Here is a 24,472-nt window from a genome sequence, read left to right on the forward strand (position 1 = left end):
CGGTTCTGCTGGCAGAAAGAGGATGCCTCGGGGCTGGCGCGTGGATGCCAGCTAGTGACGCTGGTTCCGACTAGAAAATTCGATCAGCACAGCCACTGCACACACAGCTCGTTTGCCCGGCACTCTGCATGCAGCGCATGAAAGTTCACGCAACATAAAACTCAACCCTCTCCTGTACGCACACAGCCGAAGAACTGTTTACCGTGCGCACCAGCAACACGTCCTGCGGTAGGTGCAGTTTTATTGAGGTAAGGTTAGTGCCATTATCGACGACCGTGCCGGGTCTGGGCCTCCGTTGACTGGATGCAGTTTTTTTTCTCACAGCAAGGGATGGTTTTGTTATTTTATTCTGCAATTGTCCGTACTTGTTTTTCGTTCCGTTCCCTTGTATCCGATCGCAACCGGAATGCAATTTTGCCGACCGCGCCGTATCTCAGCTGGGCGCTGGGTGTGTTTCAGGGCGTTGAGGGGTCTTCTGCCGACCGGTGCCCGAAGGTGGAGGCTCGACATTCGGGGACAGTCACCTTGACTGGCTTGATGGTGGTGAAGACGGCAACGGATCGATCAGCGACCAGTTCACGAGTGGGGCCAACAACTAGTAGCAAACGGGGCCGCCGTAGTATGGTCGATCTTAAGAAACTTATGCAAATACCAACATACTTCGTGTACCGCGGAGCATGATGGTTGGTGCGTGTTGGGTCATTTGTTTTTTCACGATCAAGCGTATCAAAAAGAAACCAGTTTTTGAAGCTTTTATCCAGGGGGGATGTGGGTGAAGAAGATGATGATTGAACATTCTCAGCTCGATACCGATGTGTTTAATGTTACAGATAATGAAAATGTGGTACAAAAAATATGTTGCAAATAGCCGCAGGGTTAATAAATAGTAATGTAGAATGAAGTGTTATTTGGTGTTATGTTATGTTATGTTAGAAAAATTACATTTTCAACTCTGTTTTGGTGATTAGTTTTAATTTATTACGTTCTGATTCATATCTAATCATGCTTTCTTCATGAAAGGTTATGTTGGAATTGTTGTGGTTTTTTAGTTGATTGAATATTGCAAAAGAACAAACAATCTTGAAATATAGTCCATGATTACTAGTTACATTTACCTGCGGAATGGAACGAAAATAAATGGATGAAATAAAAATAATTAATGAGAAAATTATGTGGCATTCCAAACGGTTCTTGACAGTTTGCAATAAAAGACGTCTTCTGCTGCATCGCAACGAGCCGATCTGGCCATTTATAATTGCTGCTGCACACAATTACAGCGGCTTTGCATCTGCTCCAGCACTACCGATGTTCTATCCTGTCGCTTCAAATGGCCATCGTTACAGCGAGTGCGACGACCGGTCGGACAGGATTGGAACTTGGAGTGTTGGAGTGTAGAAGAAAAAAATAAACCCCATTCGAAACATGTTCCGTGCAAAGAACTCCATCTAGAAAAGTCTGCAACTGCACTCCCAATAGATAAAGATGACCATTGGGAAGACTCAGCGATCAATCCGGTACCGCGGGGCAGCTGAAAAGAACCGGTCGATCGTGCAGATGAAAATCTATCGATCGATAAGACTGAAGTGGTACCAGGGCCGATGGAAATGGGCTCTTCTGGACGGTCGGACGAATCGGGATGGAATCGGCTTTCGGAGGCGTTTGGGGGAAGCAAACCCTTTTCCTAGGATGGTCACGCCTCGGTTCCGCTAGGAACGATCGAGAGAACGAAGGAAAATGCAATAAATAAAACCGTTAGAAAAGCAATCCAATAAAGGTCACAAAAAGCGTTGGCGATCGCGTGGAAAAAGGATTCAAGAGATGTTGAATAACATTCAACCTTCTCGAGAAACGATGCGTGCGGTATCACTGCAGGTATGCATGACTGCTAAATTATGCATCCAGTGTTTTATGCTGTGGGAACGTAAATAATAAACCTGATCGGGAGCAGCAACCGCAATATAGTGCTTCCTTCGGCTGCCTCTCGGTACCGGTTGACGATGCGAGATCATAAAACAATTCCATCCCGGGAGGAAAATGGGCTTAATGTTGGGTACAAAAAGGAAAGAACGCTGGGAAAAAAACAAACCTGTAGAACGATCGCGCGTTTCCCGTATTCGGTCGATTTATTGCGTGTTCTACCTGAAAAATAACCGGCAATAGTTTTGCACCTCAGCAGCACTCCATCGCGAAGATGACCAAATGCATCTGCAGCAGAAAACAAAACAAAAGGAAAACACAACTAGTTGCTTCAAGTAGAAAAAACTTCGAGGAACCTCGTAGAATGAAAACTGTTCCAAGATCGCTTCATTCCATCTTCGCTCCGAGCAGCTTGTTTGTTATTCAGTCATCTAGAATTTCTTGACCATTTTTTGCTACTTTTTACTCTTTCACCCAGACAACCGGGTTTTTATAAAGCCATTCCGTGTTCCTTGATCAACGCATCGGTTCGCCATCGTTGGCTTGATGTACATCATTTATTGTTCTAGTTTGCGCTGGGGGTTCGTAAAAGAGCGCACCACCACAGGTATCCGTCCACGGCAGGCCGTAAGTACGCCAACGCATACTGCAACCGAGCGTGCAATTGCACCGTGGCCGACCACTAGGATAGAGCAGGATAGACCAGAGGCTGCACGGTCGTATGTCGGACAGACTCGTTCGCCGCGATCGATGGAGGATCGGGCCGGGCGGATCCTTCGGTGCCCGGTGGGCGCCAGGCAGCAAGGGAGGAAGCTTATAAAGGGCGTTCTCGGGGCGGATGCGGCCAGTCAGTGTCTGCTAGTGCTCCGGATCTAGTCGGTGTTAGGTGGCACGGAATAGTGAAAAATCAGTTGAAGAAGTGTGCGCTCCATTTCTTCTAGGATTTCCCAGCAGTTTCCAGCCAGTTATAAACGGCGCACGGGCAGAGGGCAGAAAGTTTTGAAGGTAGGTTAGTTGGCTTGACGCTCTAAGGTTCAAGTGTACATCCGTTTGGTGTGGTGCAAGAATGGCATGTGTATGGTTTATTTTACCAATCGTTGTATTAGTTTGTCTAGTAACTTAGTAATTCAAAACGAAACCTGTGTTTCTACTATCGTCTCATGAATTCGACTTTCCTTGTTTTGGACACATTTCTGAAAATGAATTGTACAAACCATAATATGTTCTTGTAAGAAAAGGCAATTTCCCGTCGCTGCTTCGCTTGTTGGAAATCGTTTTACGTATCTTTTCCAATAACTTGAATTTTTACTCACTTATTCACTCACTTACTCATTTAAAAAACCTTTTTACTTACTTAATTAGTACTACAATTGCTGAGCGGTCTTGGATTGGTGAGTCGTGTTAGTAAATGTTGGCAGTTGTTGGCTAAAACAGAGGTACCAAGCAAAGTCAAGCAATTTCAAACACTTTAACCGATTTTTTACGTGTATTAGAGTTGTACTACGGTTTCTTTTAAGCCAATAAAATCACTAACCATTTTAAGAAAAAAATGGTAGATAGAAATCAAGAAACTGAAAATAAGCTCGAAAAGGGATTTTAAGCCCTAACAAAGTTTAAACTTTCAAAATGGATGGAGTTTGCAAATTAACTTTTTGTATTTTATTAATACTATTATACAAAATTGGTTAAACCTAGGTGTATTAAGATAAAGCCGGCCATTGAAAATCACAGGATCGCGAAAGAAAAGAAAACCACAAACCTTTTTTATTGGGGACAAAAACTGTTCCTGCCTATGCTTTCTTTCCGTTCTGTTACGATTGCATACCTTTTGCCCCGTTCTGGTGCAGTTCCTGACCTTACCCACTGTCGAACCCGGGCAAGAAGACTGCAAAAACGGCATAACGCAGGGTGCAGTGATTGCGATGGCTTCTGCAGCAGACCGGTTTTCTGCCCGACGACCGGTTGGAGCTGCGGGACACATTTCTTCGGGCATTCAAGAGCCGTGGGAATGGGAGTGAAAAGGGTGGGAAGGGTGCCCAGTTGATCAAGACTTGTGCACCGCCCGAGTGTACTGCGTGTTCAGGAGGGCCAAGTTCAATAACATCTCCCTTCCGGGGAACCAGTTCTGTCGGCTGGGGTTTTATTTTTATCGTCGTTTTCTTCTCTCGTTGCATTCGCGTGTGCATTGCAGATTCGCAGAATGGGTCACCTGAGTACTGCAGTGGTTGCCCTTTTGGGTGCGTTCGCCGCCTGCCAGGCCGCCCCGACGGCCATCCTGCAGCCGGCCCAGTACTATCTGATCCAGCAACAGCCGTCGACGCTCAAGATCCAGCCGCAGCTAATCCAACCGATTCAGCAGCTGAAGCTGGAACCGAAGCAGTACCTGTACTACTATCCATCGCTGCCGCTGGCCGCCACCACCACCACGACCACGCAGTACACCGAGGGTAAACCGATTCGGCTGGTCAGTCTGAAGCAGGACGAAGGTAACTGGTGGTCGTCGGTGTTCGGCTTCTTCCAGCCTCCGACGACGCAGATGCCGGCCGAGGAAGCGGAACCTACGGAGGCTCCCCCTCCGGCCGAGGGCAGCAAGGCGGGTCTGCCCGAGAAGAAGCTGATGTTTATTGCGCCCGAGCCGGCCAAGGCGGGTGAAACGCCGGCCTCAACCACCGCCGCCCAGCAGCTACCTCAGCGCTACTACATCCTCAGCGGCACGCCCCAGTTCTATGGCAACTTCGACGCCCTGCAGAACCCTCTGAGTCCGATCTTCAGCCTGCAGCCGCTGCAGGCCATCCACGCCCGGGCCAACTCGGACATCCAGGCCGAGGACGAGCTGCAGCCCAAGTTCCAGGCGCAGATCGTGTCGTCGCTTGCCCCGATCGCCCCCGTGCCGGCCGCCGTCCCCGCGCAGCTTAAGAACGATCTGCTCGAGTCGCACCAGGACAAGGAGCAGACGATAGACCGTGCCTGGGCCCGGTCGCTGGACGATGAAGAGCAGCAGCAGCAGCCCGAGAAGCAGCCGGTCGTGATGGTGATGCTCGAGGAGGAGCCGGTGGTCGTGCAGGGTCGCTCGAAGTCGGTCGACGACGAGGAAACCCCGGAGAGCCAGCCGGCCGTGGTGCGCGCCGTCGCCGCCCTGGACGAGGAGGAACCGGCCAAGGGCAAGGAGGGAGGAGCGGTGCAGCGCAGCGTGAACGATCCGGCCATCGCCGCCGCCAAGCCTTCCGGTATTGCGCTGGCCGGACGCGGTGGAGTCGCCGCCTCGGCACCCACCGGCACGGCCGTCGTCGGTAAGAATGGTCTAGCTCTGGCTTCACCGTCGGCCACTTCCGTTGCAGGTAACTTCTTCGAGGACGAGGACGAGGAGAAGAAGAAGCTGTAGAGGGGCCCCTCTACCCACCCACCCCGCACACACAATCACACTAGACTAGAGCCTTGAAGGGTCTCGCCCTCGGCATCAGGATCATAGCTGTATACGGAACCACCATCGAGGACACCACACGGTCGGCGGAGGAGGAGCGATTGCGGACAAAATTTAGCCATTTTCGACCACAACCGGACGCTTGCGGACACTCTCACACGCCCAGAGAGAAAGATGAGGCAGTTTCCGGTTGAACAAAACACAAAAAAAAACCAATGCGTGATATTTCTTTTCATTAGCCTTTAAGGATCGCCTAGACTTAGTGGAGATAACACAACACACACACACACACACTTATGAACACATTCATACACACCTTCGCCCACACGAGGCAAAAGTGTGAAGAAGCGGACTGAAACGAAAACCCACCCCAAAAGAGTGACGGGTTCGGATCGGGACTCATCTGGAATCAAAGGAGCTCATTTGTGATGTGCTTCCATGTTTGAACCTTTCTATGAGAAACCGATTTGCTGCGCTCATTTCAATTATCATTTCATCACCCATCATCGTCATCATCATCATTATCATTTTTGCAACAAAGTCCATCCAGCGGAAGATTCATCGGTCAAGCAGGCGATGAACCATCCCGTTGGAGGACTTTGTTGCCTCATCACTAACAAAACATAAAAAGATGGAAACGTGAAATAGACGAACTGAAAACCGTACCTTGCGCGTAGTTTCTTTCCGAACGAACACCAACACCATCGGGATCGCAGCCGAAGTTTGCAGTGAACAGTCGCGCGATCCGCCAGTTATCCTTTTATTGCCCTTATCATACCCGGTTGACGTAGTTGAACTCGATGCGCTTCGGTATGTAGCGCACACTCAGCAGCTTCAGGTCGAGCGTATCGTACAGCACGAAGTCGGGATAGTTCTCGCTGATGATCGTCGAGTAGATGTAGGCAATGGCGTTCAGCAGGTCGGCAATGATGTACGGATCGATGGCTCGATAGCTCAGGAGCGACTTGGCTCCACTCCCTCCGGCCGGTAACGTCACGTTCGCTGCCTGTATGCGCGCCAGTACCTCCTGGCGGATGTCTTCGAGGGAGAGTGGCTTGGGGTCCTCGGCGATGATGACCGATGCCAGTACCAGCACGGCAAAGATGAACAAGGTGGATCGGGCCATGTTGAGTCGATTTCGTTGAGATTCCTTCACAGTGTTTGATACTAACTGCTGATGACTTCTGGAACTGGTAAGGCTTCTTGTTTCGCGGGGAACGTCCACGTGCGATGGCGGCTGCAATCGTACTGTGCTTGTCGGGACGGGAGTTGGGAAATTTTAGGTACCCCAAAATATCAGTTCGTTCTTACCGTCGAATCTCCCACCTCCAGAACTTGGCAACCAACGAAACCCGGACCGACCAATCACGGGACGTTCGGGCCCCAAAGTCGGGATCCCGAGCTGCCTTCGGTGAAAGGTGTTCCCAAACCGGGATCTTCTGGTGGTACCTTTCACTCGCGGGGCTTCCGATCGGATTCGCGCGGTATCACCGTTGAGCTGGGAAACTTTCGTCAAGACATCCCGGCCCGAAGGACCTCAGTGCGAGTCGACCCGGGCACGGAAGCGGACAGCGGCATCGTTGGCGACTATTCTTGGACAATCTTGGACATCCACAGTTGACGCACGTAGCATTTTCGCACAACCGGAACGATGAAGACGTATCTACTAGCCTTTACCCTGGTGGCGCTAGCCATGCTAACTGCTGGACCGGTGTCGGCCGAACGCGAAGTGGACGTGCAGCTAGTCGGTGGCTACGGAGCGGCCCACGGCGGTGGTTACGGTGGTGGCGACGATGATGGCCGCCCTGACAGTGGTTACGGTGGAGGTTCTGATGGTGGCTACGATGGCGGCTACGGCGGAGGTTCTGATGGTGGCTACGGCGGCGGTGGCTACGATGGCGGCTACGGCGGCTACGGTGGTGGCCACGGACACCGCAAATGGGGCGACGTGGAGATGTTTCTCAAGATGCGCGATCTGCTGATCGAGGCGGCCACCAACGCTGTTGGCTTCAGCCAACTGAGCGCACTGAACGGGTTCAACGGTGATTTGATCGATCTCCCCTTGAGTGTCCCCAACACGCTGAGTTTGTTCGTGCGAGACCTTGATAAGGTCCCACCGTACTACAAGTACGACTATTTGCATAAGAAACCGGCCCGAAGTGTAGACATAATGGATGAGGCGCATGATATGAAATAAACTTGATCGGATATAATTTTATTGGCACATGAAACTTTGCAGTGGTTTTTTCATATGTTTGTAGTTTGTTTTGAACATGTTTTCATATATGTAAAACAATGGAAGATCATGTGAAACCTGTAATAATGTCGCTTTTGGCTGAATCCGAAAGGTGAGAAAAGTGTTAAATGAGTTGTTGAAACGGCTTTAGTTGATAAATAAACCTATCCGAAGTTATGCGGTGGTTCGATAGGTTCGTTACCAGGGAACGTTTACAATATGGCATATTTATGTCGTTTTGTAAATTATCAAGTAATTAAACTTGTGCTATCGCAGTGCGGTCGAATTGTGCCCTGGTATACATAACTATAGATGATATAAGCTGTAGCTAATGTAACAACGATCAATAATATTATTGTTAGGAACCACGAGTATCTTTAACCACGATCCTTAAATCAGCTCGGTTGTAAGCTTGTCGATTCGGTGCAATATTAGTATGGAACAACGTACGCCACAGACAATTGGGAAGGCACAAAGAAGAAGGGTGTAGGAATAAATGTATATCTGTGGCTATTTTTGAGGGACTATCTCATTCTCGTGACTTCGCAACATGTTATCAAAACATAATCTAGCAATCATTTTATGAACACCATCTTTATTGGAAGGTAAGAAGAAGAATTTTTAAGGAAACCCTCTTTTAATAGTTTCTGGTTCAATGCAATACAGTTAGTGTATCTCACTGCGGTACTGCTGGTTAATGATTTCAAGCTCTTTTAAGAATTCTCTAATGATATCGGTCAAATAACGTTTATGCGTTCCACAATAACGGTGTTGCAGATTTTTCAAGCTTTTAGATTTAAATTAAAAAAACCTTGTTGCTGAAATCTAGATCTAAAACCTACAAGATAAAAAATCTGTTATCTTCTAAAATAAATAACACCTTGTTGTTTGCTCATCTCTTGAGCATTTTGCTTCATACGTTTCATTATCTTGCGGATTTATAAGTGGTCTACAACCGGGTGCAAACAATTTTGTGGCCAATTTGTAACAATTTATGCAAGTAAAGCTTGCGTTAATCAAAGTAGTTCCTTCAGTTCATATCATTTCATAATATTCAATTGAAAAATACTATGGACACCTAGGCCTGCATCCTATAACGTCCACGTTTAATTGTAATGTAAGCTGAAAATGTTTCCATTGGTTCTGTATGTCTGTCTAGCTGAAAATGTAAAAAAGTCTGGCTTCTCGTTTCTTTCCGGTTTACAAAGGATGCAATACATTTTCGGATAGTCGCGTTGATTGGAAAAAAATACACAAGAGTGTTTGATGTTTGATGTTAAGAGTCTATTTTCCTTATCAGTGTCCTTAGTGCTTCACAAACGGCTGAACTCGGCGGCCGGCAAACTTCTGGATCGTCTCGAACGCTGCCTTGAACGCTTCCTTACTGCCTGCCTTGTACGGGCCCGGCTTGTGAGGGCCTGGAAAACCCTTATCCGACGGATGCTGAATATCGTTATCGTAGAACAGCGCGATGCTGTTGTAGGCCATCGGGTACGATTGTATGGTCTCCCGCAGGGCCTTGATGCGTTCCAGAACTAGGCCGTACTGTTTGAGCATGTTATCGCTGAGCAGCACGAGAAAGCGCAGCACAATGTCCGTGCCCTCGGGCAGCCAGGCTATTTTGTTCGGGATGTCGATGTACTCGATGACTTCTTCGGCGTGCGTCGGGGTAGTGCAAGCGCCGAGGAGCAGGGCGAGCACGGTGAGCGAGAGGCCGTAGAACTTGGACTGCATCTTGGAGCGGACGCTTGCGGACTGATGACTCGGCCAGCCGAGTGTCTGCATTTTGTTGAAATTTTGGGAAAAAGTTCGGCTTACTTTCACCGGCGAGGGTTTCGAATTGCGAAGGAGGGGATATTCTGGCGTTTCGTTCGTTCGGATTCGGGGCGGAGTCAGAGTGAGTGAAATGCTTAAATTTGCGTTCTTGAATGTGCTGTTGTTTATTTTTTATTCGTTCGTTTATCAGTTGTGGTAGCCAATGTAATCGGTGTTCCTGTGCTCGTTGTGCTTTTCGATGTCCAGCACGAAGTTATTCGACTCTTCCTGAATCTCCTGGAATAACCGCAACATCTGCTCGGTTTTTTTGAGCAGTTCCTTGGTGAGCGGGAGCGTGTTCTTGTTCGGCAGCTCCAGCGTCATGGAAACGCTACGCAGGTCCTGCTTGCGCAATTCCTCGACCGACGCCAGCTTCGGACGCTGCGGGTCTCCCAGAATCATCTTGGCGAAGATGGGAATCTCCCGTTTCGGTGGTGGGGCGTCCAGAATGATGGTCGGAATCGGTACCTTCTCGCTTGGGGTTTCGTCAACTTCCTGCTCCACCTCCACCTCCTCCTCCGGGTCACTCCTCGCTCTCTTGGTGGTGGTAATGGAGCGGCCCTCCGGCACGGTCGCCTTCACCTTGGGTTGCTCCTTCTTCTGCAGCTGCTCGGCGGGTGCTTTAACGGGTGAAGTCAACAGTGCGGGCTTCAGCGCATACTTGGCCCATATGCCTTCGCCTGCACCGGCGGTGCCTTTCACCGCGACGACGGCGACGCTTACCAGCACGAAAAACAAACGGCAGTTCATCGTGCACAATCTCCCAAAAATTGTCTTACGAATTCACACGAACGGACACGAACGACCGAGCAGATCGGAGCAGAATGAAGTAAACCGGCATCAAATAGCGGCTTATATGCGTCGCTCCTTGTGGGCTTCAATATAGTTGAACCGCGTTTTGTGTTGCCTTGGATACGAAAGCAATCTCCCCGCCCATTCCTTCGGGACGCGACAATGATTCTGTAATTCGGACTTTCTTTGCACTTTGCTAAGTCAATCTCAAATGGCACTAAAATACTGTACGTAGGCTAGCGATCCATTAGAATCGTAGACAGAATAGCTAACGAGTACATCTGATAATACATAATGATAAAAATAGGATGCTGCATTTAATTACCGGTAAAAATAAGGGTGTCATAATATCATCCATACGCTCATACAACTAAATCTTGTACATTGAGGTCCTAAGTCGTATTCAACCAGCGGTCGAGCCGGAGAGAGCCTTTCACTCTGCGCGAGCGTTCTGTAGGAACTAACTAACGTGCTGCGAAATCCCAGGACTTTATGCTGCACGTACTACCGGAAATATTTCTCTTTTAAGCATTTAAGGAACAACCAGGTGGTCTTGGGGAATACATGAGTATATATTTGCGAATGAATAAAATGGGTGTATCTGCGGGAACAATTTTTAAGAGTGTGGAAAAGAACATCTGAAACAGTTTGTAAAAGTAAATCGTCCATAGGTGTTATACGAATGAATTTCTTTCCATCGAACCTTTGAATAAAAGTTTACCACGACTAGACAATGTGCTCTTGAATTTTTTTTTTATTATTTTAATATAAGTTTGTAAATCGTATTATAGCAGCGTTTCACCCGAGGCTGGTGGAGGTGGTGGAGGTGGTGGTGTTGGGTCCGGATGGTCCATGTTATGGTAGTAGTTGACCGTGCCATACGCTGGCGAAACGTCGGACATCATTGCAAGCAGCTCGTACAGGAACAGGTTCAGGTTGACGACATCCTTGAAGTTGGCAAACTTGGCGACCATCTTGTCCATCCGGTCGTCGATGATGGAGTGTTGATATCCGGCGCTCCTACCGATCATCGACAGCACGAGGAGAGCACTCACGATCGCCGGCCAGTTCATGATCAGGCTTCGGTGGGCTGTCCTGTTTTGTTTCGGTGCAGTGTTTGTAACACTCCGGTGCTGCTTCGGTGCTGGTTGGAGCAGAATTGAACCGTTCTTGAGAAAAGCTAGGAGATTTTAAGACATTACGATGTCGCTCGGGAAGAGCACCGAAGTGAAAGGTACCTGCGAAGTCACCCAAGTCTTTTGGTGAAAGTTTCATACCGTAAACAGCACTTTTGAAAGATCAGTAGAATGCACTTGGCGACACGCCTTCTTGCTGATTCCGATTATATTTGTTATGCCTTGTGTGGTTAAATATGTATACTTTTGAAAGATCAGTAGAATGCACTTGGAGACACGCCTTCTTGCTGATTCCGATTATGTTTGTTATGCCTTGTGTGGTTAAATATGTAAATAAATACAATATTCGAATGCAATTCGGCAACAATGCTTTGGTTATTTGGAGTTCAGTGGTCTAAACGTTAAAGGAAACACTTTTGTGCATTATAATTTTGATTTTTATTTATGTATAAAATATACTGTTAACATCATTTTTGAAATTCCCAGTTTTCCTGCCGTATGCCGTTCTAAAGTACCACACAAGAACATTCGTGGTCGCGCAATTTATTGGACTTACGCTACGTGATCCTATAAGCCTTCCCCAGGTGCATTTGGATGTGGCAAGTTATGGTAGTCGTTGATCGTACCGTACGCTGGCCAAACATCTGACATCATTGCAAGCAGCTCGTAGACGAACAGGTTCAGGGGGACGACATCCTTGAAGTTATCAAACTTGGCCACCATCTTGTCCATCCGGTTGTCGACGATGGAGTGTTGATATCCGGCGCTCCTATTGATCATAGACAGCACCAGGAGAGCACTCACGTTCGCCGGTCAGTAGTTCCTGGTGCGAGTGTTGGGTCTCTTCGTCGGACTGTATATGAATCAGGCAAACTTCCTGTTGCTGCTACAGCGTGAGCAGAATTAAATTGGAGCGAGGGAAAGCATTCCTGTTTTGTTGAATTCTTGCGCTTCGAAAACCCTTCGTGTGAGATTGAATCTCAAAGTGAAAGGAGCAGCGTAGAATGGACCGATGGGACAACTCGCGGTTACATTCAAGTCATACGATAACGTGTTATTTTTTCTGTATTTCAGAGTCACAGTACAGGCAACATCTGAACAACGTCTTTTTAACAAACAACGGCATTAGAGAAGGTTACAAAATCAGCACGGCCATCTGTTAAATGTGCAAACCACGAGTTACATGTAAAAAATACAATACAATACGACGAAACCCATGCAAAAGCATCCTTCGAAACGACTTTCTCTTATTTTCATTACTACTAGCACCTCCTTCTCTTCCACTTCCTCGTTCCAACACTTCCGCCACCGCCACTTTCTCCTCCTACACCACCACCGACACTTCTACTAACGCTTCCGCTGTCTCTACCACCTCCACCACCTTCACCCCCTTCTCAACCACTTCCTTGACCACCTCCTCCTCCACCACTTCCTTTCCCATTTCCACTTCCACTTCCACTACCGCTTCCGTTTCCACTTCCGCTTCCTTGACCACTGCCGCTTCCACTACCACTTCCTTTACCATTTCCGCTTCCGCTTCCACTTCCACTTCCACTTCCACTTCCGCTTCCACTTCCGCTTCCTTGACCACTACCGCTTCCGCTACCTTGTCCATTGCCGCTTCCACCGCCGCTGCCGCTACCTTGTCCACTGCCACTTCCGCTTCCACTGCCGCTGCTACATCCACTTCCACTGCCACTTCCGCTGCTGCATCCGCTACCGCTTCCACTACCGCTTCCGCTTCCACTTCCACTTCCACTACCGCTACCTTGTCCACTCCCGCTTCCGCTTCCACTGCCGCTGCTACATCCACTTCCACTGCCACTTCCGCTGCTGCATCCGCTACCGCTTCCACTACCGCTTCCGCTTCCACTTCCACTTCCACTTCCACTTCCACTACCGCTACCTTGTCCACTGCCGCTTCCGCTTCCACTGCCGCTGCTACATCCACTTCCACTGCCACTTCCACTGCCACTTCCGCTGCTGCATCCGCTACCGCTTCCACTACCGCTTCCACTTCCACTTCCACTTCCACTACCGCTACCTTGTCCACTGCCACTTCCGCTTCCACTGCCGCTGCTACATCCACTTCCACTGCCACTTCCGCTGCTGCATCCGCTACCGCTTCCACTACCGCTTCCGCTTCCACTTCCACTACCGCTTCCGCTTCCACTACCGCTTCCACTTCCACTTCCACTACCGCTACCTTGTCCACTGCCGCTTCCACTGCCGCTACCGCTTCCACTACCGCTTCCGCTTCCACTTCCACTTCCACTACCGCTACCTTGTCCACTGCCGCTTCCACTGCCGCTACCGCTTCCACTACCGCTTCCGCTTCCACTTCCACTTCCACTACCGCTACCTTGTCCACTGCCGCTTCCACTGCCGCTACCGCTTCCACTACCGCTTCCGCTTCCACTACCGCTTCCGCTTCCACTTCCACTTCCACTACCGCTACCTTGTCCACTGCCGCTTCCACTACCGCTACCGCTGCTACATCCACTTCCACTGCCACTTCCGCTGCTGCATCCGCTACCGCTTCCACTACCGCTTCCACTACCGCTTCCACTTCCACTACCGCTACCTTGTCCACTTCCACTTCCACTTCCACTTCCACTACCGCTACCTTGTCCACTCCCGCTTCCGCTTCCACTGCCGCTGCTACATCCACTTCCACTGCCACTTCCGCTGCTGCATCCGCTACCGCTTCCACTGCCGCTTCCACTACCGCTTCCGCTTCCACTTCCACTTCCACTACCGCTACCTTGTCCACTGCCGCTTCCGCTTCCACTGCCGCTGCTACATCCACTTCCACTGCCACTTCCACTGCCACTTCCGCTGCTGCATCCGCTACCGCTTCCACTACCGCTTCCACTTCCACTTCCACTTCCACTACCGCTACCTTGTCCACTGCCACTTCCGCTTCCACTGCCGCTGCTACATCCACTTCCACTGCCACTTCCGCTGCTGCAACCGCTACCGCTTCCACTACCGCTTCCGCTTCCACTTCCACTACCGCTTCCGCTTCCACTACCGCTTCCACTTCCACTTCCACTACCGCTACCTTGTCCACTGCCGCTTCCACTGCCGCTACCGCTTCCACTACCGCTTCCGCTTCCACTTCCACTTCCACTACCGCTACCTTGTCCACTGCCGCTTCCACTGCCGCTACCGCTTCCACTACCGCTTCCGCTTCCACTACCGCTTCCGCTTCCACTTCCATTTCCACTACCGCTACCTTGTCCACTGCCGCTTCCACTACCGCTACCGCTGCTACATCCACTTCCACTGCCACTTCCGCTGCTGCATCCGCTACCGCTTCCACTACCGCTTCCACTACCGCTTCCGCTTCCACTTCCACTACCGCTACCTTGTCCACTGCCGCTTCCACTACCGCTTCCGCTTCCACTACCGCTTCCGCTTCCACTTCCACTACCGCTACCTTGTCCACTCCCGCTTCCGCTTCCACTGCCGCTGCTACATCCACTTCCACTGCCACTTCCGCTGCTGCATCCGCTACCGCTTCCACTACCGCTTCCGCTTCCACTTCCACTTCCACTACCGCTACCTTGTCCACTGCCGCTTCCGCTTCCACTGCCGCTGCTACATCCACTTCCACTGCCACTTCCACTGCCACTTCCGCTGCTGCATCCGCTACCGCTTCCACTACCGCTTCCACTTCCACTTCCACTACCGCTACCTTGTCCACTGCCACTTCCGCTTCCACTGCCGCTGCTACATCCACTTCCACTGCCACTTCCGCTGCTGCAACCGCTACCGCTTCCACTACCGCTTCCGCTTCCACTTCCACTTCCACTACCGCTACCTTGTCCACTGCCGCTTCCACTGCCGCTACCGCTTCCACTACCGCTTCCGCTTCCACTACCGCTTCCGCTTCCACTTCCACTTCCACTACCGCTACCTTGTCCACTGCCGCTTCCACTACCGCTACCGCTGCTACATCCACTTCCACTGCCACTTCCGCTGCTGCATCCGCTACCGCTTCCACTACCGCTTCCGCTTCCACTTCCACTTCCACTACCGCTACCTTGTCCACTGCCGCTTCCACTGCCGCTACCGCTTCCACTACCGCTTCCGCTTCCACTACCGCTTCCGCTTCCACTTCCACTTCCACTACCGCTACCTTGTCCACTGTCGCTTCCGCTTCCACTGCCGCTGCTACATCCACTTCCACTGCCACTTCCGCTGCTGCATCCGCTACCGCTTCCACTACCGCTTCCACTACCGCTTCCGCTTCCACTTCCACTACCGCTACCTTGTCCACTGCCGCTTCCACTACCGCTTCCGCTTCCACTACCGCTTCCACTGCCACTTCCACTACCGCTACCTTGTCCACTGCCGCTTCCGCTTCCACTGCCGCTGCTACATCCACTTCCACTGCCACTTCCACTGCCACTTCCGCTGCTGCATCCGCTACCGCTTCCACTACCGCTTCCGCTTCCACTTTCACTTCCACTACCGCTACCTTGTCCACTGCCGCTTCCGCTTCCACTGCCGCTGCTACATCCACTTCCACTGCCACTTCCGCTGCTGCATCCGCTACCGCTTCCACTACCGCTTCCGCTTCCACTTCCACTTCCACTACCGCTACCTTGTCCACTGCCGCTTCCACTACCGCTACCTTGTCCACTGCCGCTTCCACTACCGCTACCGCTTCCACTACCGCTTCCACTACCGCTTCCGCTTCCACTTCCACTTCCACTACCGCTACCTTGTCCACTCCCGCTTCCGCTTCCACTGCCGCTGCTACATCCACTTCCACTGCCACTTCCGCTGCTGCATCCGCTACCGCTTCCACTACCGCTTCCACTTCCATTTCCACTTCCACTTCCACTTCCACTACCGCTACCTTGTCCACTGCCGCTTCCGCTTCCACTACCGCTTCCACATCCACTTCCACTGCCACTTCCGCTGCCGCATCCGCTTCCGCTTCCACTACCGCTTCCACTTCCACTTCCACTACCGCTACCTTGTCCACTACCGCTTCCGCTTCCACTGCCGCTGCTACATCCACTTCCACTGCCACTTCCGCTGCTGCATCCGCTACCGCTTCCACTACCGCTTCCACTTCCACTTCCACTACCGCTACCTTGTCCACTGCCGCTTCCGCTTCCACTTCCGCTTCCGCTACCACTTCCGCTACCGCTTCCGCTACCGCTTCCACTTCCACTTCCACTACCGCTACCTTGTCCACTACCGCTTCCGCTTCCACTGCCGCTGCTACATCCACTTCCACTGCCACTTCCGCTGCTGCATCCGCTACCGCTTCCACTACCGCTTCCGCTTCCACTTCCACTTCCACTACCGCTACCTTGTCCACTCCCGCTTCCGCTTCCACTGCCGCTGCTACATCCACTTCCACTGCCACTTCCGCTGCCGCATCCGCTACCGCTTCCACTATCGCTTCCACTTCCACTTCCACTGCCACTTCCACTACCGTTTCCGTGTTCGTTGCCACTTCCGCAGCCGCTTCCGTTGCCACTTCCATGACCATTTCCGCTTCCGCTGCCGCTGCCGCATCCACTACCGCTTCCACTTCCACTTCCACTACCGCTACCTTGTCCACTGCCACATCCACTTCCACTGCCACTTCCGCTGCTGCATCCGCTACCGCTTCCACTACCGCTTCCGCTTCCACTTCCACTTCCACTACCGCTACCTTGTCCACTGCCGCTTCCGCTTCCACTGCCGCTGCTACATCCACTTCCACTGCCACTTCCGCTGCTGCATCCGCTACCGCTTCCACTACCGCTTCCGCTTCCACTACCGCTTCCACATCCACTTCCACTGCCACTTCCGCTGCCGCATCCGCTACCGCTTCCACTATCGCTTCCACTTCCACTTCCACTGCCACTTCCACTACCGTTTCCGTGTTCGTTGCCACTTCCGCAGCCGCTTCCGTTGCCACTTCCATGACCATTTCCGCTTCCGCTGCCGCTGCCGCATCCACTACCGCTTCCACTTCCACTTCCACTACCGCTACCTTGTCCACTGCCACATCCACTTCCACTGCCACTTCCGCTGCTGCATCCGCTTCCGCTTCCACTACCGCTTCCGCTTCCACTTCCACTTCCACTACCGCTACCTTGTCCACTGCCGCTTCCACTACCGCTACCGCTGCTACATCCACTTCCACTGCCACTTCCACTGCTGCATCCGCTACCGCTTCCACTACCGCTTCCGCTTCCACTTCCACTTCCACTACCGCTACCTTGTCCACTGCCGCTTCCGCTTCCACTGCCGCTGCTACATCCACTTCCACTGCCACTTCCGCTGCTGCATCCGCTACCGCTTCCACTACCGCTTCCGCTTCCACTACCGCTTCCACATCCACTTCCACTGCCACTTCCGCTGCCGCATCCGCTACCGCTTCCACTATCGCTTCCACTTCCACTTCCACTGCCACTTCCACTACCGTTTCCGTGTTCGTTGCCACTTCCGCAGCCGCTTCCGTTGCCACTTCCATGACCATTTCCGCTTCCGCTGCCGCTGCCGCATCCACTACCGCTTCCACTTCCACTTCCACTACCGCTACCTTGTCCACTGCCACATCCACTTCCACTGCCACTTCCGCTGCTGCATCCGCTACCGCTTCCACTACCGCTACCTTGTCCACTGCCGCTTCCACTACCGCTTCCGCTTCCACTACCGCTCCCGCTTCCACTTCCACTTCCACTACCGCTACCTTGTCCACTACCGCTACCTTGTCCACTACCGCTTCCGCTTCCACTACCGCTTCCACATCCACTTCCACTGTCACTTCCACTGCCGCATCCGCTACCGCTTCCACTTCCACTTCCACTGCCACTTCCACTACCGTTTCCGTGTTCGTTGCCACTTCCGCAGCCGCTTCCGTTGCCACTTCCATGACCATTTCCGCTTCCGCTGCCGCTGCCGCATCCACTACCGCTTCCACTTCCACTTCCACTACCGCTACCTTGTCCACTGCCACATCCACTTCCACTGCCACTTCCGCTGCTGCATCCGCTACCGCTTCCACTACCGCTACCTTGTCCACTGCCGCTTCCACTACCGCTTCCGCTTCCACTACCGCTCCCGCTTCCACTTCCACTTCCACTACCGCTACCTTGGCCACTACCGCTTCCGCTTCCACTACCGCTTCCACATCCACTTCCACTGCCACTTCCGCTGCCGCATCCGCTACCGCTTCCACTACCGCTTCCACTTCCACTTCCACTACCGCTACCTTGTCCACTTCCGCTGCCGCTACCGCTGCCACATCCACTTCCACTGCCGCTTCCACTTCCACTACCGCTACCTTGTCCACTGCCACATCCACTTCCACTGCCACTTCCGCTGCCGCATCCGCTACCGCTTCCACTTCCACTGCCACTTCCACTACCGCTTCCGTGTTCGTTGCCACTTCCATGACCATTTTCGCTTCCGCTACCGCTATCGCATCCGCTCCCACTTCCACTTCCGCTGCCGCTTCCACATCCATTGCCATTTCCACTGCCGCATCCGCTACTTTGTCCACTACCGCTGCCGCATCCATTACCACTTCCACTGCCACCTCCTTCACCACTTCCATGACCATTTCCGCATCCACTTCCACTGCCACTTCCGCAGCCGCTTCCGCTTCCACTTCCATGACCATTTCCGCATCCACTTCCACTGCCACTTCCGCATCCGCTACCGCTTCCACTGCCGCTGCCGCTTCCACTACCGCTTCCGTGTTCGTTGCCACTTCCGCAGCCGCTTCCGTTGCCACTTCCATGACCATTTCCGCTTCCGCTGCCGCTGCCGCATCCACTACCGCTTCCACTTCCACTACCGTGTCCACTGCCGCTTCCGCTACCGCTGCCACATCCACTTCCACTGCCACATCCACTACCGCTTCCGTGTTCGTTGCCACTTCCGTTGCCACTTCCATGACCATTTCCGCTTCCACTACTACTACCGCATCCGTTTCCATTTCCACTACCGCTACCTTGTCCACTTCCACTGCCGCATCCACTACCACTTCCTTCGCCACTTCCATGCCCATTTCCGCATCCGCTTCCGTTGCCACTTCCGTTACCGCTTCCGGTGCAACCACCTTCTCCACCACTTCCATGGCAACATCCTCCATTTCCATGTTCACTTCCTCCACTTCCATGCCCTCCACCTCCACCTCCACCGCCATGACCTCCATTTCCGCATTCGACGCTACCGCCTCCGCCATTTCCATTGCCACCTCCTCCATTTTCGTGTCCACTTCCTCCATTTCCATGGCCACCTCCGTGGCCATTTCCTCCACTTCCATGACCACCTCCTCCACATCCTTGGCCTCCTCCTCCACCTACACCACCATGTCCTCCACTTCCGTACCCGCCAACACCGCCTCCTACACTTCCATGTCCACCACCTCCATCTTCACCATCGCAGTTTCCTTTATCGATGCAAACTACCACACCATCGCTATTTCCATGGCCCCCTCCTCCATTTCCATGGTCACCTCCTCCATTTCCATGACCACCTCCTCCGCCTCCACCACCATGTCCTCCAGTTCCGCACCCGCTGCTACCTCCTCCTCCATTTCCATGACCACCTCCATGACCACCTCCACCGCCATGTCCTCCAGTTTCGTATCCACCACCACCGCCTTCTAGACTTCCATGTCCACCACCTCCACCACCTCCATGGCCGTGTTCCATACCATGCGGATATCCGTTCTGGCTTCCGTGTACGGGGCAGTTGGATTGTTGGTGACAGTTCTCGTGCCCGTTTCCGCATCCATGTTCTCCTCCGTTTCCATGGCCGCTCCCGTGACTATGTTCACCATAGCCGTTCCCTGCATCAGGTTTAAGCGGCTCCCGGTTGTGGTGTACATGCATCAGTGCGAAAGCAGAGTTGACATCGGAAAGCGTTTGATGAAGTTCGTACAAAAAGCGGTTGAGGTTGACGATGTTTTTGAAGTTGGAAAATAGTTCTACGACTCTATCCAATCTGTGGTCCAAATCGTTCTGATACGTTGCACTATAGCTCACGGCGGTTATCAGAAGCAAAAGATATATAGATGCTTTCGAAAAGCCCATGGTAACGTTCAATGGGCCTTCGGATCACACACGGACGAGAGAAGTTGATGCTTCTCCTGAGATAACTATTCTGGAACGATCGATGAACCTCCGTTCATTTATACTGCCTTCCCGAGAACCGTTTGTTCTTATGGCACAACTGAACCAAAAATAAAAAAAAACGAAGTGAAAGTTGTTTACACACGTTGTAAACAGATAGGTGGACTTTATGTTTCTTTCATTTCACTTCGTTCCTAGAATTCAATTGAGCTTCGGACATAAATGTTAACCATTTTATGGCATTTCATCGAGTGTACAACTGGCATATCAAGCCAACACTTTATGAAATAGTCATGGAAGAAGTGCAGTAAAGAAATAAGAGCTGGGATAGTTTATTATTACAATCTTTTGGTTTTTTTTTGTTACGCGGTTTTATAGCAACTATTTTTGTCCAGAGTCCTGAAACAGATATTCGTTATTATTAAGGGCATAAGAGATGTTTTGTAAACTAGAAATTATTACTTCCATGGGACGGTTTTATATTGTATATTAACAGAAGGCATGTTTTTTCTGTATGAAACTAAGAAAATGATTGATACCTATTCAGAGAAGTAAAATTGCCAAAGTTGCGTTTCAACAGAACTATCCAGTGTAGTTTAACCTTAATCGGCGTCGATAAGTTTTCCAAGACCACTTTCACCACTTCCACTTCCGCTGCTGTTGTCACTTCCACTTCTGCTGTCGCTGACAATTTCGCTGTCAGCATTCAGGTTCACTGCCGGTGACGCATCCACTTCCGCTACCGCTTTCGCTTCCGCTGCCACTTCCGCTGCCACTTCCGCTGCCACTTCCGCTGCCACTTCCGCTGCCACTTCCGCTGCCGCTGCCGGGTTCCGGTGGTTGCATGTTATGGTAATAGTGAACTGTTCCGTATTCCGGTCTCACATCGGACATCATCTCCAAAATTTCATACAGGAAGAGGTTAACATTCACGATATCCTTAAAGTTCGCAAACTTTGCCACCATCTTATCCATCCGGTCGTCGATGATGGGCTTGTACGTGGCGCCCATGGTGATGAGTGCTATCAGTACTACCACGTAGGCGTAGCAATTGGAATATCCCATGGTCAATTCTGAGCAATGGCTCGGTCCGTGCTGTTCGACGAGTTCCTCTGCACTTGTTTCGCCAGGGTTCGTTAGCTTGGTCTTATTAAGAAGCTTCCCACAGAGATATACTAGGCGACCTGGTGAAAGGGAATCGTAAAAGTTGAATATTTTGAAAGCACTTCGAAGATCCTTCATTTTCTGTTCTTCACGACACATGGGTTTATGTGAACTGACCTAATTTTCATCATGCGCTGCTGCTGGAAAATTGTGTGTAGCTGGTTTTTGCTACTTTGGAAGCTGGAACACGTTCCGATTCATTTTGAAACGAGAACTTCAACTTAAAATTGAAGCACGGCTCATATGTCAGCTTGATTCATTTTGATTTATTGTTATTTTTTCAATGAACTCCTTGTTGTGGTACTCATTCTTTGTATGGTTGCCAACTGCAACGTAATAAAGTCCATCCGTGTTCTTGTTGCATACTCTCTTTCAATCTGCACTATGAAACGATATTATGTAAATGTTTTAAGACTCAGACATCTGTCACATGGGTTCTATGATCCTCAATGCTTAAAAGTCATATTCTGTGCCGTCGTTCGTCCTATTGTGTATACTTATACTGGTTTAGCTGTTGCTCGTCTATACGGTAGATCTGACTAGCAGATGCCACCGTACTCGTACGGTTGCCTGTTCTTGGGCCTTCTCTCCCTCGAACAGATGTATCTTTCGTCAGACCGTGTTCATGGCAGGAGTTATCCTGGACAAGATTGATGCCCCAGAGTTGTTGGCCCGCGTAGAGTTCTACGTCCCTTCCATTCGTCCTTTTGCTCCTCTTAATGTCGATCAGTGTCGCACCGGTTTCGGGAAAATGATTCTCTGTTTGTTTCAATGCGCCACTTAAACGTTAATCTGTCCGATCACTTCGACTTCAACTCTACCCTTTCCAATTTTCGTTCTTCAGTTTCCTTCACTCCTGCTTTGCTCTTATTATGTCTTCTTTCAGCTCCAACAAATAAAATAACTCTTCCACCACGTCTTGTCAAACAGAATTATAGACGCATAATTTCTCTACAGGAGACGAATACAGGACATAATTTCTCTTAAGAGGACGATTATACTACAAAAGTTAATATCATACAAAAGAATATCTATGAGAATGTAAACGAAAAGCTCAATCAAACAGTAATTTTATAGCTCTAACTTTTGAGCATAATAAATTACGTGCATGCTTCAAAGATGTGAAAACAGTGAAATTAGAATTTAAAAAGATGATAAAAAGGAGGAGAACCTTAATATAAACTTCTTCCATTTAGGAATTGAAAACGTCGAAAATCATTCCGCGCAATAAGAAACGTATCGTTGGAACATGAAGACGGTCACTGGATTCCCACAGAGGTACGAGCTATTTAACTATATACACACTCTCGAAAGCTCATCAGTTCCAATCGGGCGACTCCACCAATCAGACCAACTTTCGGTGCTTCGGATACTTCTTACCTGCAGTGGAGCATATAAAGGCCATCCCAGCGTTTAACCATACCATTCGTCCCCGGACCGGTAAGGCGAAGTTCTTGAAGACACTCACTCTCATCGCGACGTACGACGCCGCAAAATGTCCCGTTCGGCCCCCGTGTTCGCCCTGATTGCCATTGTGGCCCTGTTCACCATCGAGCCAGTTTCACCTGGCGTCATCAGCAGCGTCCCGTCGAACGTTCGCCAGTTCCACAAGGGCATTGCGCTGTTGAATGCCGTCGTCAGCTACCCGGACCCACCGCCACCGGCCGCCACGATCGAGGAAAAGCTGGACTACTGCGAGCTGGTACTGGCCGAGCTGGAAGCGCAACTCCCGCGAAAGTCCCTGTTCCGCTGGCTGTTCCACGATCGCATTCGGCTCGCGTCGGGCTACGAGAAGGAGTTCCGATTTTCGTACGATTGGTATCCCTACCTTCACGAGAGGGACTGAGCAACCTTTCTTTCGCTAATTGAAACCGATTTGACAGATCTTTAATTATAAAAATAAATAAAAACCGTTCTGCTGCTCAACAAAACATACAAATATTCTTTTACTTTGGATATCTTCTCCTTCGGGTCTGTTCGGGAAAATTGTCCCCACTCTCATCGGGGCACTTCGGGAAGACTTTCACTCCAGCAGGTGAAAGGGGTTTTCCTGATCGTACCGAAGGTTTCATGCACGATCACCTCACCAACTGCAAGCATAAGTTCTTGAGCCACCCGAGAAGCAACACGTCCCAGCCGTAACATGCGTACCATCCTTAGTGTTCTCTGCGTGGCGATCGTAGCCCTCGCCCTGGCGCCACCTCCACCGGTGGAGGCCGGCCGCATCCCCGAGGAGCTGGACAACCGCCTGGCGGAGATGATTAAATGGTTCGAGGCACGCATTCCCATCTACCAGAAGGCGAACTATCTGCTGAAGAAGCTCGGCGTCGAGGTGGCGAAGCTGTCGGACCTGCACAACGGCATCGACTTCTACTACCAGGGATGGTCGGATCTGGAGTACTTCGGAGGACCAGGTAGTGGAATTCCGTCGAAACGAACACCCCAGCTGCGCGTGGTAAAGGTGACGAACGATGAGGTGGACCTGAAGCCGGTCGAGGAAGTCGTGAGGAAGGCACTGGAGAAACGCACGGTGAAGAACATTTTGCAGCTCAGCCCGGAAATCAAGAGCGCCTTCAAGAAAATAATGCACAAAAAACAGTAACGACCCCCGAAACGAGACAGTTTGGATAAATGCGTTGAAATAAATAGTTATGCTTAGAATAATTGAAACATGTGTTCTATTTGTTAGTTATTGAATTGAAATTTGATAGAAGATATGTTGTTGAGAAAACAAAAATCATATAAAAGTTGTGTAAAACACGCGGGTATAAGTCCTAAATTCTCAAATTTAGAAGAAGAATTGCAAGTAATTTATATATCATTTGTTTCCTTAAAACTTTAAAATACAACTAAACATTGAAAGTTAAACACTGTGAACGATTGGTTGCTTTGA

General features: G+C 50.7%; 2 protein-coding genes across 2 annotated transcripts; both read left to right on the forward strand.

Annotated features, from left to right (window-relative positions):
* The first annotated feature begins 4,117 nt into the window (after positions 1 to 4,117).
* LOC131265041 (uncharacterized) lies at positions 4,118 to 5,299 on the forward strand. The gene has a single exon (XM_058267302.1). It carries the CDS (start codon positions 4,118 to 4,120, stop codon positions 5,297 to 5,299), a length of 1,182 nt encoding a protein of 393 aa, XP_058123285.1.
* A 1,690-nt stretch (positions 5,300 to 6,989) lies between these two features.
* Positions 6,990 to 7,535, forward strand: LOC131265042 (protein suex-1-like). The gene has a single exon (XM_058267303.1). The coding sequence runs from the start codon at positions 6,990 to 6,992 to the stop codon at positions 7,533 to 7,535; it is 546 nt and encodes a 181-aa protein (XP_058123286.1).
* Positions 7,536 to 24,472: the final 16,937 nt, after the last annotated feature.

The sequence above is a fragment of the Anopheles coustani genome, chromosome 2 (assembly GCF_943734705.1).
Source record: "Anopheles coustani chromosome 2, idAnoCousDA_361_x.2, whole genome shotgun sequence".
NCBI classification, from domain to species: Eukaryota; Metazoa; Arthropoda; class Insecta; order Diptera; family Culicidae; genus Anopheles; species Anopheles coustani.